Source organism: Coregonus lavaretus (genome assembly GCF_964263955.1).
Source record: "Coregonus lavaretus genome assembly, chromosome: 24".
Taxonomy (NCBI): domain Eukaryota; kingdom Metazoa; phylum Chordata; class Actinopteri; order Salmoniformes; family Salmonidae; genus Coregonus; species Coregonus lavaretus.
In genome coordinates this window covers 23763720-23779958 of record NC_140011.1, presented here as the reverse complement: position 1 = coordinate 23779958, position 16239 = coordinate 23763720, and the positions used below count along the sequence as shown (strand labels likewise).

At 46.0% G+C, this 16239-nt stretch overlaps 1 protein-coding gene across 1 annotated transcript in view; it reads left to right on the top strand.

Moving 5' to 3' along the window:
• The window catches only part of LOC311099439 (mediator of RNA polymerase II transcription subunit 13-like), a 111810-nt gene that overhangs the window by 61529 nt on the left and 34042 nt on the right, over positions 1 to 16239 (top strand). The window contains exons 11-12 of the mRNA XM_084140125.1: positions 3951 to 4035; positions 4685 to 4768. Coding sequence (XP_083996251.1) covers positions 3951 to 4035; positions 4685 to 4768 — 169 coding nt within the window. The remainder of the gene's footprint in view (positions 1 to 3950; positions 4036 to 4684; positions 4769 to 16239) is intronic.

Here is a 16239-nt window from a genome sequence, read left to right as displayed (position 1 = left end):
CACGTGTTTGCACTGGGAATGAAGCCATCACACACTAAAGCAGCGCTCATTCCCTACACACAGCACACACCGATACGCGTACACACACATGCATGCATGGATAGATGCACACACACATGCAGCCCACACAAATCCATACAACATGAATGAGCCCATGCACACAGACAAGTTCACACAACATGATACAAATACTGTTACACCCAAAACAAATCTAAGGCACAAACAAAGTGACAGTTATCATGCACAAGCAAAACATGTACTCAAACTTTCACTCAGTTCAGTTCACACCCACATCTTGAGTACACAGAAACACCAAACGTGTTTCCTCTCTTTTCTCTCTCATGATCTTATCTGTGTCATCTGAGAACCACACACGTGCGCTCGCGCACACCCTGAAATGGAGAAGTGAAACTAAACTATACGGCCACCCTGACAACCTTAACAGTTATCATCCACAGCTGAAGTTGTGAGGTGGTGCTCTCTCCACTTCCCAGGAGCCTGACGAGGCCCTGCTGAGGCCCTACTGAGAGGACCAGATATAACACTCATCTAGATAAGGATCTATACATTTCACCTCACTGTTCCACACATTTCAACTCTTTAAGTACAGCAATCACATACCATGGCGGTGACTTGTTGCTACTCTGCAGCTATTTGTCAAACATAAGCCCACAGTTCCCGGGAAGGATTTGAATAGTCCAATATCTCAGATCAGATTTCACACTCCAGTTTCTGCCTGTGTGTGTGTGTGTGTGTGTCTGTGTGTGTGTGTGAGTATGTATGTGTGTGCATGTGTGTGTGTGTGTGTGTATGTGTGTGCGTGCACAAGACGGAAATAGTCACACCTTGTGTTGAAAGCTGGAAAAGGTGCAGCTCGAGCTCCTCGGTGACTGCAATGTAAACAATAGCTGTAATGACTTTCACATGTTGTTCGAGGCTCGGGGAGCGGCGAATGGAATTCCTGATTTTTCTTTCACAAGTTGTAATCTCGGGAATAGCATGAGTTGATACCTACACTCTGAGGAGCGATGTTCTGCTGTTGTCAGTGCTTTAATCTAAACCAGTCAGAAATACATAAGCAACGAGTTGATCATATCAGTTCAGCTTCCTTACTGCTGGCTCCCAGAGGTAGGGAGCTCATTGTGTGGCTGTGGCTGGATGTGGTTGGGTGGGAGAGCGGCTCTTCATAATAAGTTTCCCCCAGGCAGGGTGACTCAAACCTGGGGGTGAAGAGGGGTTGAGGACCTGGGCGTGCTCCGTGGAGGTGGTGGGTTGAGTGAAAGTGAGAAAGGGGGAGAGAAGGGGGAAAGGAGAGGAGGGATAGGGGGAAAGGAGAGGAAGGATAGGGGGAAAGGAGAGGAGAGAAGGGGGAAAGGAGAGGAGGGATAGGGGGAAAGGAGAGGAGAGAAGGGGGGAAGGAGAGGAGGGATAGGGGGAAAGGAGAGGAGAGATAGGGGGAAAGGAGAGGAGGGATAGGGGGAAAGGAGAGGAGAGAAGGGGGAAAGGAGAGGAGGGATAGGGGGAAAGGAGAGGAGAGATAGGGGGAAAGGAGAGGAGGGATAGGGGGAAAGGAGAGGAGAGATAGGGGGAAAGGAGAGGAGGGATAGGGGGAAAGGAGAGGAGAGATAGGGGGAAAGGAGAGGAGAGAAGGGGGAAGTGGTAGTGTAGATAGATAGATAAAGACTGGCGGTGGATTGGCATTGTGAAAAAGGGATTGGAGAGAGAAAGGGGTGAGCTAATGAGCTGGATTTGCTGGAGAGTTGGCATTCCGCTCATGGAGCACTCTTCCCTGTAGAATAGCTGGCTGGAGCTTCCTGTCTGAGCCCTGAAGCGGGAATGAACGAGAGAGGGAGAGAGGGAGGAGGGGATGGAGAGAGAGGGAGGAAAGGGGGTGGGGTTGTTGGAAGCAATAGAACAGATGAAGAAGGAGAGGATAGAAGGAGGGAGGAAGGGAAAGGGGGGTGGCGGTGGAATTGAATGCCGGGGAGCTGTGTTCTCACAGCCAGTGTTGCCATGGTTACCTGGAAATTCTGGCGAGTAAGGAAATTTCATTCACTCCAGTGTGAAAAAAAGGAGGGAAATATCAAAAAAGCAAGAAACAGAAAGATAAAAAAAACTAGACAACACAACCCTCAAAGAAAAAATAAATATCATCCTCCGTGGGCCCTCCAACCCTCCTCTGGGCTCTGTCGCTTTTTCCCTCCCTGCATCCATCCCTCCCTTCCCCCTGTGTGCCCGCCCGGTGCTTTTTGTTTGCCGACACCCTGTAAGTAAACACAACACCCACTCACAAGCCTCCCATCCCTGCCAATCGGCCTCCGGGTATGGCAAAGAACAAAAAACACTAGTGCTATAAGTAGCTATTCCTCTTCTGGGAAGAAGGAAGGACAGGGGAACCAGTAGTGGTAGGATCCATCCACTACTCCACACAAATCACATCTGAGCTGGCTGCTGACATGGCAAGAACTGGAACTAAGCACTGTCGCCCTGACGACTCTCCTGAGCACTGCTGGGCTGTCAGGGCTGGCATCTACGCGTGGTGCTGCCCCCCCAGCCCCGCCCCGCCCCGCCCCGCCCCGCCTCTCCTCTCCTCTCCTCTCCTCTCCTGCCTCCCTGCGTGGTCTCTGGCCTACAGACACACAGACACACAGACACACACAAACACACACAGACACATACACAAACACCCTCTGCAGCACACTGTCTATCCCAGCGCTGGCTAACTGGAGCTGACAGCTGCACATGGGTTGACAGTGGCACTGGTGCAGTGGAGCTGACAGCTGTACAGAGGCACAGTGATCACACACACATACACACACACACACACACACACACACACACACACACACAGATACAGCGCACGCAAGGGTACTTGTTTGTTCTTCCACAGTGGTTTAACTTATATGGAAGGTACTGTAACTGTGGTTCAGGGCATCTGATGAGTCAGTCTGTGGATGGGTGTATAGTACATGTAGATACTTGTGTCTGTGGGTAACATTCATCTGTATTCCTAGAAGCCTCCTCTGCTTTTGGCATGCATTGCAGTCAATAGAGAATGTCTCCTGTGTGTCTGTGCAATGTGTTTGAGTGTATGAACAGAAATAGAATGAATAGAACGGGCATCCCCAATCAAGTCATAATGGGTGGACTGGTGGCCATTGCGAGTGTTCCCATAGGAGCAAAGCATAGAGATAGATAGAGGACTCATTATGAATATAACCCGTTTTAGCATGGACATTGCCATTGAGAGCTTCCACCATGCTTCTGCCATTTTAAAGTAGTTAACATAGTCAACTGGGTGGGGATTCCTATGGGTTGTAGTCTCAATGGCACTGCCCATGCTGTCACAGACCCTATAATGGCACAGATATAAAGATGAGTCCTCTATCTTTCTCTGTGGAACAAAGCTAGTTTGAAGATGACAAAGGTTAAGACAACAAGATTCTAATATACCATAACTCTTTGCAAACATGGGACCAACATTGCTAGTTAGCAACAGCGCTAGTAGTAGTTATCAATGGCGCTGGTCCCATGAATTTGTTTATTTTCAAATGGTGCTGCATGGAATCATAACGTTTTCTTAACCTGTATTTTTTTTTTAACCCAGGAGCAAAGCAGGAAGTAAAAGCAGGAAGTAAATCAGGAAGTGTACCCATCAAGCTGTGCTATGATTTGTTGAATGAACTCAACTGACATTACAAAAAATACAGTCCATTGCATGAGCCACATCAGTTAGCATCATTTGAATGAACATTCTACATTACCATGGAAATTATTGCATCACCATACCAGGCAGCCATTGCGAGTGTACCCATGTGTTTACCAGTCAAATTGCCAGGGTTAGAGTTTCCAGGCCCGTTCTATTCAATCATTTTCTGTGGTATGAACTGTGTTGACTTCACTATATCCACCAGTTGCTAACCCATCCATCTTCTCTTCCTGTCTTCCAGTGGCTGAGGAGGGACTATGGGAGTGTGGGCTGTCATATGAATGCAGGACCCTCCTGTTCAAGGCCATTCACAACCTGCTGGAGAGGTACAGAACAACTACATTTCCCATGAGCCACTTGGAAAACGACTTGTCAGCTCATCCCATGTCATATAGTCATATGTAAAGTATCACATAAAGTAAGCTGAATATTCCCAGTCTAGTAATAGGCTATTTCTGCTCATATAACCATTTCTACTCCCACCAACTGCTAAGGAAATAATGCTGACAAAAATAGAGACCACCAACGGTTAAAAGACTTGAAGTAATAATCAAATTAAAACCTGGACTGAATCAATAACTCCAGTAAAGCTTTCCCATCTGCTAAATGAACCAGCACATATTTGGTTTCAATTAAGTTAAACATCAATAATCATCATAGGGGGGCAGGCTGAATTAACCTTTTAATTACCTTGAGTCTACCTCCTCCTCTCTTACAACTCTATACCTCTGCACTATATTGCTTTGTCATAAAGCCTTAAATAGAGAATTCATCTCATGTTACTGTGTAACTCCATTGATGCGAGTGTTCAGGTATGAAAATAAATATATTCTATTCCATTCTCTATTCTTCCTGATTGGGGGTATGTGTGTGTGCCAATCTCTATGTACAGTATATGTGTCTATGTGTATGTATATTTGTGTGTATATTAAATATATACTGTGATACAGATGTTTAATGTCTCCTATCCCCCAGGTGTCTGATGGACAAGGACTTTGTGCGGATCGGGAAGTGGTTTGTCAAGCCATACGATCTGGAGGAGAAGCATCTGGGCACCAGGTGAGTTGAACCATTCTTCTCAACCTCCTCACAGCATCGCCGCCACGTTGTTCTGACACGGTGATAACTAGCATGACGTTGGGGAGACGATGCCCCCACGCTGGGGCCGGGGGTGTGACAGACAGGCGGTGTGAATGGTTGCCGTGTGGCGGCTGCTCCCATCCCGTCTGGGATGTGGTGACACCTCTGACTGCCTCGTGGCACCTGGCTGTGAGCCCCTCGGATCATGTCACCTCGCTCGCAGGTGGGAAAGGCTCGTGCTGCGAGACAGATGTGTGTGTGTGTGAGAGTGTGAGAACTGGTCCGCCAGACTGCCTGAGTGACTATTGAGAGAGGGGTAGCGAACGTTGGTGAGGTGTGAGAGCTGAGCAGAGGAGGGGTTTGTGGCTTGCAAGAGTGATTGAGATGATCATGACACATCTTAAGTTGTTAATTAGTTACAATTATGCAAATACATTGCGATTTTTTCAACATTTTCTCCAAATGCTATGCGGACAAAAGCAAAAAAAATAATTACCCCAGACATGAATTATCACCTCAATATTAGTTTTATATTAGGTTTATAGGTCTGTGGAATGGCATGTAAAATGTAGCCTACTACGGAACCTTATCTTCCACACTGTAGGCTACATTGACTCATTTACTTGTGGAACAGGCATACAGTGCAACATGAAGTAGATGCTTAATACACGCTATCAAGGCCGACTTCAAATACCGACATCAATGTGAAAGGAACCGGAGCATAAAACAGCTGACTGTGAATGCAAACTATGACAGATAAATCCTATACATGCATTGAAATAAAAGGCGTACATCAAAGGACTTACTTTGGCCTACAATCGACAAGGACGCATAAAGACAAACAAACTCGACCAAGGAATGAAGAAAATCATGAAATACAAAAGGAAAATCTACACATTAAGGCCAAGCCCGTGATTCAGCACCGCTGAATGGACAGAGCCTCAGTACAGGTAGCCAGTTAGAATTATTCAGTTTGTGGGCAGTTAGATATTTTTGGGGGCACAGTTGAGCAGCCTACAATGCTTATATGAAAATCATAACTGGATTGCAGCTCTTTAGAAATGGTAGGATCAATTGTAAATTGGCACTCATATTAAAAAGGTTGCCAACCCCCTGCTATAGGCTATATGAAGGAACGGTGCATACAGTGGTGCATACAGTGTTCTATGACAATGTCATTGTATCATGCTCTTCCCACCAACATTGTTGCTCTGCATTCAGAGATGTTCATTATAATGTGTGCGACGAGCTCATTTTTATATTTGCCTGTCTGATTTATTTGCCAGGGAAGGTGAATATTGAAGCATTGCATCAACAAGCTGGCTCTGACAATATTGAAACATTTTGTATCAACAAGAGGTCGAGAATGTTAATATTGCAACATAGTAGCCAACACGGAGGTGGCCGCAAAGAAAAATTCAGGGCCATCTTGTCTCTGTCCGATATTATTGTGTAGCCTACGCAGCATCTGGGTGCTCATTATATACACTGCTCAAAAAAATAATAATAACACATCCTATATCTGAATGAATGAAATAATCTTATTAAATACTTTTTTCTTTACATAGTTGAATGTGCTGACAACATAATCACACAAAAATTATCAATGGAAATCAAATGTATCAACCCATGGAGGTCTGGATTTGGAGTCACCCTCAAAATTAAAGTGGAAAACCACACTACAGGCTGATCCAACTTTGATGTAATGTCCTTAAAACAAGTCAAAATGAGGCTCAGTAGTGTGTGTGGCCTTCACGTGCCTGTATGACCTCCCTACAACGCCTGGGCATGCTCCTGATGAGGTGGCAGATGGTCTCCTGAGGGATCTCCTCCCAGACCTGGACTAAAGCATCCGCCAACTCCTGGACAGTCTGTGGTGCAACGTGGCGTTGGTGGATGGAGCGAGACATGATGTCCCAGATGTGCTCAATTGGATTCAGGTCTGGGGAACGGGCGGGCCAGTCCATAGCATCAATGCCTTCCTCTTGCAGGAACTGCTGACACACTCCAGCCACATGAGGTCTAGCATTGTCTTGCATTAGGAGGAACCCAGGGCCAACAGCACCAGCATATGGTCTCACAAGGGGTCTGAGGATCTCATTTCGGTACCTAATGGCAGTCAGGCTACCTCTGGCGAGCACATGGAGGGCTGTGCGGCCCCCCAAATAAATGCCACCCCACACCATGACTGACCCACCGCCAAACCGGTCATGCTGGAGGATGTTGCAGGCAGCAGAACGTTCTCCACGGTGACTCCAGACTCTGTCACGTCTGTCACGTGCTCAGTTTGAACCTGCTTTCATCTGTGAAGAGCACAGGGCGCCAGTGGCGAATTTGCCAATCTTGGTGTTCATGCTCTGGACACTACGCTGACAGACACAGCAAACCTTCTTGCCACAGCTCGCATTGATGTGCCATCCTGGATGAGCTGCACTACCTGAGCCACTTATGTGGGTTGTAGACTCCGTCTCATGCTACCACTAGAGTGAAAGCACCGCCAGCATTCAAAAGTGACAAAAACATCAGCCAGGAAGCATAGGAACTGAGAAGTGGTCTGTGGTCACCACCTGCAAAACCAGTCCTTTATTGGGGGTGTCTTGCTAATTGCCCATAATTTCCACCTGTTGTCTATTCCATTTGCACAACAGCATGTGAAATGTATTGTCAATCAGTGTTGCTTCCTAAGTGGACAGTTTGATTTCACAGAAGTGTGATTGACTTGGAGTTACATTGTGTTGTTTAAGTGTTCCCTTTATTTTTTTGAGCAGTGTATATATATATATATATATATATATATATATATATTATATATATATATATATATATACAGTGGGGAGAACAACTATTTGATACACTGCCGATTATTCAGGTTTTCCTACTTACAAAGCATGTAGAGGTCTGTAATTTTTTATCATAGGTACACTTCAACTGTGAGAGACGGAATCTAAAACAAAAATCCAGAAAATCACATTGTATGATTTTTAAGTAATTAATTTGCATTTTATTGCATGACATAAGTATTTGATCACCTACCAACCAGTAAGAATTCCGGCTCTCACAGACCTGTTAGTTTTTCTTTAAGAAGCCCTCCTGTTCTCCACTCATTACCTGTATTAACTGCACCTGTTTGAACTCGTTACCTGTATAAAAGAAACCTGTCCACACACTCAATCAAACAGACTCCAACCTCTCCACAATGGCCAAGACCAGAGAGCTGTGTAAGGACATCAGAGATACAATTGTAGACCTGCACAAGGCTGGGATGGGCTACAGGACAATAGGCAAGCAGCTTGGTGAGAAGGCAACAACTGTTGGCGCAATTATTAGAAAATGGAAGAAGTTCAAGATGACGGTCAATCACCCTCGGTCTGGGGCTCCATGCAAGATCTCACCTCGTGGGGCATCAATGATCATGAGGAAGGTGAGGGATCAGCCCAGAACTACACGGTAGGATCTTGTCAATAATCTCAAGGCAGCTGGGACCATAGTCACCAAGAAAACAATTGGTAACACACTACGCCGTGAAGGAATGAAATCCTGCAGCGCCCGCAAGGTCCCCCTCCTCAAGCCAGCGCATGTCCAGGCCTGTCTGAAGTTTGCCAATGACCATCTGGATGATTCAGAGGAGGAATGGGAGAAGGTCATGTGGTCTGATGAGACAAAAATAGAGCTTTTTGGTCTAAACTCCACTCGCAGTGTTTGGAGGAAGAAGAAGGATGAGTACAACCCCAAGAACACCATCCCAACCGTGAAGCATGGAGGTGGAAACATCATTCTTTGGGGATGCTTTTCTGCAAAGGGGACAGGACGACTGCACCGTATTGAGGGGAGGATGAATGGGGCCATGTATCGCGAGATCTTGGCCAACAACCTCCTTCCCTCAGTAAGAGCATTGAAGATGGGTCGTGGCTGGGTCTTCCAGCATGACAACGACCCGAAACACGAAGAAGCATCTCAAGCATCTCAAGGTCCTGGAGTGGCCTAGCCAGTCTCCAGACCTGAACCCAATAGATTCTGAGCACTCTGGAGCAGGTTTTCATCAAGGATCTCTCTGTACTTTGCTCCGTTCATCTTTCCCTCGATGCTGGCTAGTCTTCCAGCCCCTGCCACTAAAAAACATCCTCACAGCATGATGCTGCCACCACCATGCTTCACCGTAGGGATGGTGCCAGGTTTCCTCCAGACGTGATGCTTGGCATTCAGGCCAAATAGTTCAATCTTGGTTTCATCAGACCAGAGAATCTTGTTTCTCATGGTATGAGTGTCCTTTAGGTGCCTTTTGGCAAACTCCAAGCGAGCTGTCATGTGCCTTTTACTGAGGAGTGGCTTCCGTCTGGCCACTCTACCATAAAGGCCTGATTGGTGGAGTGCTGCAGAGATGGTTGTCCTTCTGGAAGGTTCTCCCATCTCCACAGAGGAACTCTGGAGCTCTGTCAGAGTGATCAATGCCCTTCTCCCCCAATTGCTCAGTTTTCCCGGGTGGCCAGCTCTGGGAAGAGTCTTGGTGGATCCAAACTTCTTCCATTTAAGAATGATGGAGGCCACTGTGTTCTTGGGGACCTTCAATGCTGCAGTAATTTTTTTCTACCCTTCCCCAGATCTGTGCCTCGACACAATCCTGTCTCGGAGCTCTACGGACAATTCCTTCGACCTCATGGCTTGGTTTTTTCTCTGACATGCACTGTCAACTGTAAGACCTTATATAGACAGGTGTGTGCCTTTACAAATCATGTCCAATCAATTGGATTTACCACAGGTGGACTCCAATGAAGTTGTAGGAACATCTCAAGGATGATCAATGGAAACAGGATGCACCTGAGCTCAATTTCGAGTCTCATACCAAAGGGTCTGAATACTTATGTAAATAAGGTATTTCTGTTTCTTTATATTTTATTTATTTGCAAAAATGTCTAAAAACCTGTTCTGATTTTTCAGGGGATGCTGCAGCACCCTTAGCACCCCTACTTCATGCGGCTATGCATTTAGCCTCTGTTTTTGGCAGTGGTTTTAGACACATCCTCTAACCAAATGAGAAAAGGAGCCTCACAAAATAACACTGCCGTTGCCTCGTAGTCATTTGAGCTATGGCAGCTCCACCAATCAATCACAATTAAAGTGTGTGGGAGTCCTAAACTGTCATGGATGCAATGTCTTCTCTAAATCATGTCTTCCTCTGTGCTGCGTTTAGTGCCAACATTGTCTTCATTGTGCCGCAGTTATTTTCAGTTTTTAATGAGTGAAATTGCAGCGTGCTAATTAATTTGCCTATAACGATGGCATTGTCTTTACTTTGACTGTGTAAAGAGAAAATGAAGAGAGAGAGAGACAGAGAGGAGAGCAGAAAAGATAACACTGGCTTGCCTCCGCTCAGGGGAAGAGCTGGAAGACAGAGAGGAGGAGAAACTCTGTCACTGAAGGAGTGCTGGAGCAGGAGCGAGTAAGTGAGTGAAGAAGTGAGAAAGAGGAGGAGAGGAAACTGTCCTGAACAAGGGGAATGGTAGATGTGTTGAGTTCCAGTGATGGAATATGTGTGTTGCTGCTGCTGTGTGATGATGATGATGATGTGTGTCTAGAGTGGAGGGTGGATAAAACTCTTTGAAGCTATGAAAAGGGGGCTGGAGCTGTGGGGGTTGGACAAATGTGACACCCCTTGAGACTCTTTAGAACAATAAGGAGCTGTCTTTCCCCTGAGAAGGGGAGGGGGGTTGTGAGGGCAGGGTGTGTGTTTGGTGGTGGTGGGGAGGGAGAGTGGCTGCTTGTCTTGCTGAGACGGGGGGGGGGGGGGGGGGGGGGGGGGGGCTGGGCTGGTGCTTCGAGAGTGCAGGGCTTTCCCAGAGAGACCAATGCTCCCATGCTGGGGTGTGTGTGTGTTTGTGTGTCTCTCTCTCTCTCTGTGTGTGTGTGTGTGTGTGTGTTTGCGTATGACTGCATGTGCGTGTATGAGGGGGGGGGGGGGGGTCCTAAGGGGGTGGGGGGCAGAGATCTGCCATAGGAATGGCTAGTGAAGAGAGGACAGATAAGGGAGGAGAGGGGGGGACTAGCCCCTGTTGCACCCACCTGATTCTTCTCCAGTTTGACAGCTTTATCCGAACACACTGTCAGCTGGCACACCCCATGCCGAGCCTGCCCCACTGCCTTCCTGTGAATTATTGAACAGACTGAAAGAAAAAAAGAGAGAGAAAGAGAGAGAGAGAAAGAGGGGGGACACTGCACCATTCCTCAACATCCAGACAGACAGACAGACATACAGACACAAACGCACACATCTAGATGTACTCACACATTCACTCTTAATCGTGATCACACACAATTGAACAATGACATGTGCGAAGAGAAATGAAAATTCCAATAAAAAAACATGTATACACACAGACGCACACACGCACACACACATACACAGATGCACTGGACATGACCAACCCACAAAACAATTCACAGGGGTCAGCCTGCACATTGCACATTGGAGCATTGCTCAGTTGAGCGTGTGCTAATGCTGCTGCCTCCTTTGTGCCTGTATACATGTCCACTGAGAAGCTCTATCCCCTCTCTGTCTCATAGGGGGCGCTAATAGGCTATATCCGCCTGCCTGCCCATGTTCCGTGCCTTGGCGCTGGCTTTGTCAGAGTCTCTGGTGTTTATTCCTGTGTGCCTGTAGGGCATGGGGAGGATTGGCACATCTATAAAGATATGCCCCCCTCCCTTTGCATGGCACACACTTCCTCTCTTCTCTCTCTTTGTGTCTGAGAGTCAGGAAGAGATTGTGTGTTGGTTACGGATTGCATCAGATGCTGAGGGAGAAAGAGAGAGCGAGGGAGTGAGAGAGAGAGAGAGAGGGAGAAAGAGAAACAGAGCGAGGGAGTGAGAGAGAGAGAGGAAGAGACAGAGAAGGGAGAGAGCGAAAGGGAGAGAGAGATGGAGATAGAGGGATGGAGAGAGAGATATCTGTGGAGAGTTAAAATATATATATATAAATTAAGCATTACCAGAGACAGCTGAATGATTGGAGTGTATTGAAGTCTCAGGCAGCCAGGCTTCTCCTCCTCTCCTAGACTCTATGCATGCTAAACATAGACATTTATTCAGCTGCACTACCTTCATTCCATATGGTGATATGCATACAGACACTTTACAGTTTGTTCACGATTCAGTGGTGAGGGGCAAAGTTATTCTCTGGTCCTCTCAACTCACTGTCTGTTTCTGTTTGCCAGACAAAGAATTCCCCTTTTTAGGTACTGTACAATGTGGGTTTTGTAGTGTGTAAGATAATGTATTTTTCTTTGCATACCAACACTGCAAATGTGTGTATGAATATTGGTGTGTGTGTATGTGTATGTGTATGAGTACGTGTGTGTGTGTGCATTTGCATGCATGTGTTTTTACAGTGTGTGTGTGCATGCATGTGTGATGCTCCTGGCGTAACGCTGTCTGGATGGCTTCCCTCGCTCCCCTCTCCCTCGGCCAGGAGGGAGCCAATGACATTGAGACATTAGCCATCTCCCTGGCAACGGACATTTGCTGTCAGGCTATATCACAAGGTCACACCGCTACCTCAGGAAAGTAAAAACTCTCTCCCTCCCCTTCTCTTCCCCCCTTTCTCCTCTCCCTCTCCCCTCCGTCCTCCCCTTTCCCAAAGCTGTCTCTCCCAGCTCTCTCCCTCCCCTCTCTCCCACATCCTTCCTCCCCCTCCCCATCCAGAGAGATTCATCTCAAAGTGGCATGTTAATTGTTTCCGATTGCGTGTGGCTGAGAGGATGGAACAGATCACTGGCAGTTCATTCTGCTGGCTTGACTGCCTCAGTGATTGTGGCACACTGCTAAGGGGTGAGGAGGACTCTGAGCTAAGCCTGGCGTGTGTTTGTGTGTGTGCGCTTGAGTGTGTGTGTGCATGTGCACATGTGTGTGTAGGGCTCCCGGTGCAGCGCAGGCGTGTGCATCCAGTGGTTTTCGTGGTGACAGACTCGTACACGCTTAGAAAAAATTCTACAAACTAAAAGGGTTCTTAAGCTGGCCCCATAGGACAGTGGTCATCAACCTTTTCTGAGTCAAGATCACTTTCTGAGTCCAAAAGCATACAGTGAGGGAAAAAAGTATTTGATCCCCTGCTGATTTTGTACGTTTGCCCACTGACAAAGACATGATCAGTGTATAATTTTAATGGTAGGTATATTTGAACAGTGAGAGACAGAACAACAACAACAAAATCCAGAAAAACGCATGTCAAAAATGGGAAATAAGTATCTCAATCAGAAAGATTTCTGGCTCCCAGGTGTCTTTTATACAGGTAACGAGCTGAGATTAGGAGCACACTCTTAAAGGGAGTGCTCCTAATCTCAGTTTGTTACCTGTATAAAATACACCTGTCCACAGAAGCAATCAATCAATCAGATTCCAAACTCTCCACCATGGCCAAGACCAAAGAGCTCTCCAAGGATGTCAGGGACAAGATTGTAGACCTACACAAGGCTGGAATGGGCTACAAGACCATCGCCAAGCAGCTTGGTGAGAAGTTGACAACAGTTGGTGCGATTATTCGCAAATGGAAGAAACACAAAAGACCTGTCAATCTCCCTCGCCCTGGGGCTCCATGCAAGATCTCACCTCGTGTAGTTGCAATGATCATGAGAACGGTGAGGAATCAGCCCAGAACTACACGGTAGGATCTTGTCAATAATCTCAAGGCAGCTGGGACCATAGTCACCAAGAAAACAATTGGTAACACACTAAGCCGTGAAGGAATTAAATCCTGCAGCGCCCGCAAGGTCCCCCCTGCTCAAGAAAGCACATATACAGGCCCGTCTGAAGTTTGCCAATGAACATCTGAATGATTCAGAGGAGAACTGGGTGAAAGTGTTGTGGTCAGATGAGACCAAAATCGAGCTCTTTGGCATCAACTCAACTCGCCGTGTTTGGAGGAGGAGGAATGCTGCCTATGATCCCAAGAACACCATCCCCACCGTCAAACATGGAGGTGGAAACATTATGCTTTGGGGGTGTTTTTCTGCTAAGGGGACAGGACAACTTCACCGCATCAAAGGGACGATGGACGGGGCCATGTACCGTCAAACACACGGCCAAGGCAACGAAGGAGTGGCTCAAGAAGAAGCACATTAAGGTCCTGGAGTGGCCTAGCCAGTCTCCAGACCTTAATCCCAAAGAAAATATGTGGAGGGAGCTGAAGGTTCGAGTTGCCAAACGTCAGCCTCGAAACCTTAATGACTTGGAGAAGATCTGCAAAGAAGAGTGGGACAAAATCCCTCCTGAGATGTGTGCAAACCTGGTGGCCAACTACAAGAAACGTCAGACCTCTGTGATTGCCAACAAGGGTTTTGCCACCAAGTACTAAGTCATGTTTTGCAGAGGGGTCAAATACTTATTTCCCTCATTAATATGCAAATAAATGTATAACATTTTTTACATGCGTTTTTCAGGATTATTTGTTGTTGTTATTCTGTCTCTCACTGTTCAAATAAACCTACCATTAAAATTATAGACTGATCATGTCTTTGTCAGTGGGCAAACGTACAAAATCAGCAGGGGATCAAATACTTTTTTCCCTCACTGTATATATATATATTTTTTTACATAACTTAAAAAACATAAGCCTATGCAACATTAACATAGTCCCAATACATTATCACTGCATATTGGCTATGCTTGAACTGCCCTGCCAATGTTGTTCTTCTCAGACCATTTTGAAATTATATTTTAGGTAAATGATCACACTGGTACTGAATAATTTGTTTTATTACTTGTGAGGCACAGCTGAACGTGCAAAATAATTTGCTTTTTTAAATTTTACTGGACTGATGCCCTGGATCTAATGGTCAGCCTGAGGGAGGGAGGGAGGGAGGGAGAGAGCAGCGGTGAAGCTGCCTCTCACCCAAATCACCGTCCCTCTGCTCTCCCTCCCTCCATTGAGAAAAGGGGACACAGTCTTCAAGTTGATGGTGAAACTCAAGTCGCACTGCATTATTTCTGCCTCATGCACTAATTCATGTTGTTACTCCTATGACCAGAGAAAGTGAAATATTCCTTGATATTAAAAAAGACACAAGCCGCTAATAACAACAACTCAAGCTTATCGAAACACTTTGCTATACTCATTCATTTCAGCTGCAGTGCTGGTTGTAGTGTGAGTGGAAGTACGGAGAATGCACATTTTATGGCTTATAAAAGTGTTGAACAAAGTGTTGACAGTGCTGAATAACAACTTAAACATGAACTTACTTATAAAACAGCAGCTCTTTGCTGTATTCATTTAGTCTCTCAGGGTTTTAAAAGTTTTGAAATCTCACAGTATCAACTTTGCTGTTCACTTGAGACTTCGTTGTACAGCCTATGGATCGAGGAAACTGTGCAGACATGGTGATCCAAGCTATATTTGCTCTCTGGGCCTGCCGGGTATGCGGAGTTCTACCTTCAGACACATGAAATGGTTCAAAATGGGAAGACTTTGCCTTCCCGGTGCTAGGGCTGCTGAATCAAGTGCACCTACCGGCAACAGTGCTAAACATACAAACACAAATAGGAACGCAAAGCTTTATCGTTGTTGTTTTTTACAGAAATGTTTGGTGATCGACTAGGATTGCCTTGGAGATCGCAATCGACTGGTTGGTGACCACTGCCATATGAGAACCCTTTGAAGAACCCTTTTTGGTTCCAGGTAGAACCCTTTTGGGTTCTATGTAGAACCCTTTCCACAGAGGGCTCTACATGGAACCTAAAAGGGATCTACCTGGAACCAAAAATGATTGTACCTAGAACCAAAAAGGGTTCTCCTATGGGGACAGCAGAAGAACCCTTTTGGAACCTTTTATTCTAAGTGTAGGGTAGGGTTGGGTGGATCAGTCACTTCACACAAAGTTTCCCTCCTTTTTAGTGACAGGCTCTCTTCGTGGGATACTGCTCAGTTTAGCCCCCTTTCAAGTGGAAGATGACTGAAGAGCATGGACAGAAAGAAGCAGAGATCACACTATGCCTTTTTCTGCCAGTGATTCAACAACCAGCATGTTACATACTGCTGCTTAGAAATGCTAGTAATGGCCTCTGCATTTGCTCTTAATTTCTCTTCATTTGTATGTGATCAGGTTAATTCATTGTGGTTCACATCAGAATTGTAAAGGATAGGATGAATGTATCATAGAAAACACACACTGATTTATTTCTCAGAGAGGATCATGCCTCATCAATTTACCACTGAGTGACTCAATGCACCATGATGACTCACAGACATATTACTGTTCAACTGAAGAACAACACTACTGGGGAATGTAATAATACCAGATGTCGTGACCTGTGATCATGCTAGACTTGTTTTTGACACCATCAGGTTTGGGGTCAGAATTGTTTCAATTCTAGCAGAAATTCTGGTTGAAATTCTTACATGCAAAATGTGGACAAAATTTGAAGTATTTTCCTATCTCACACGTAATCTTTTCCCCTATCGCGCC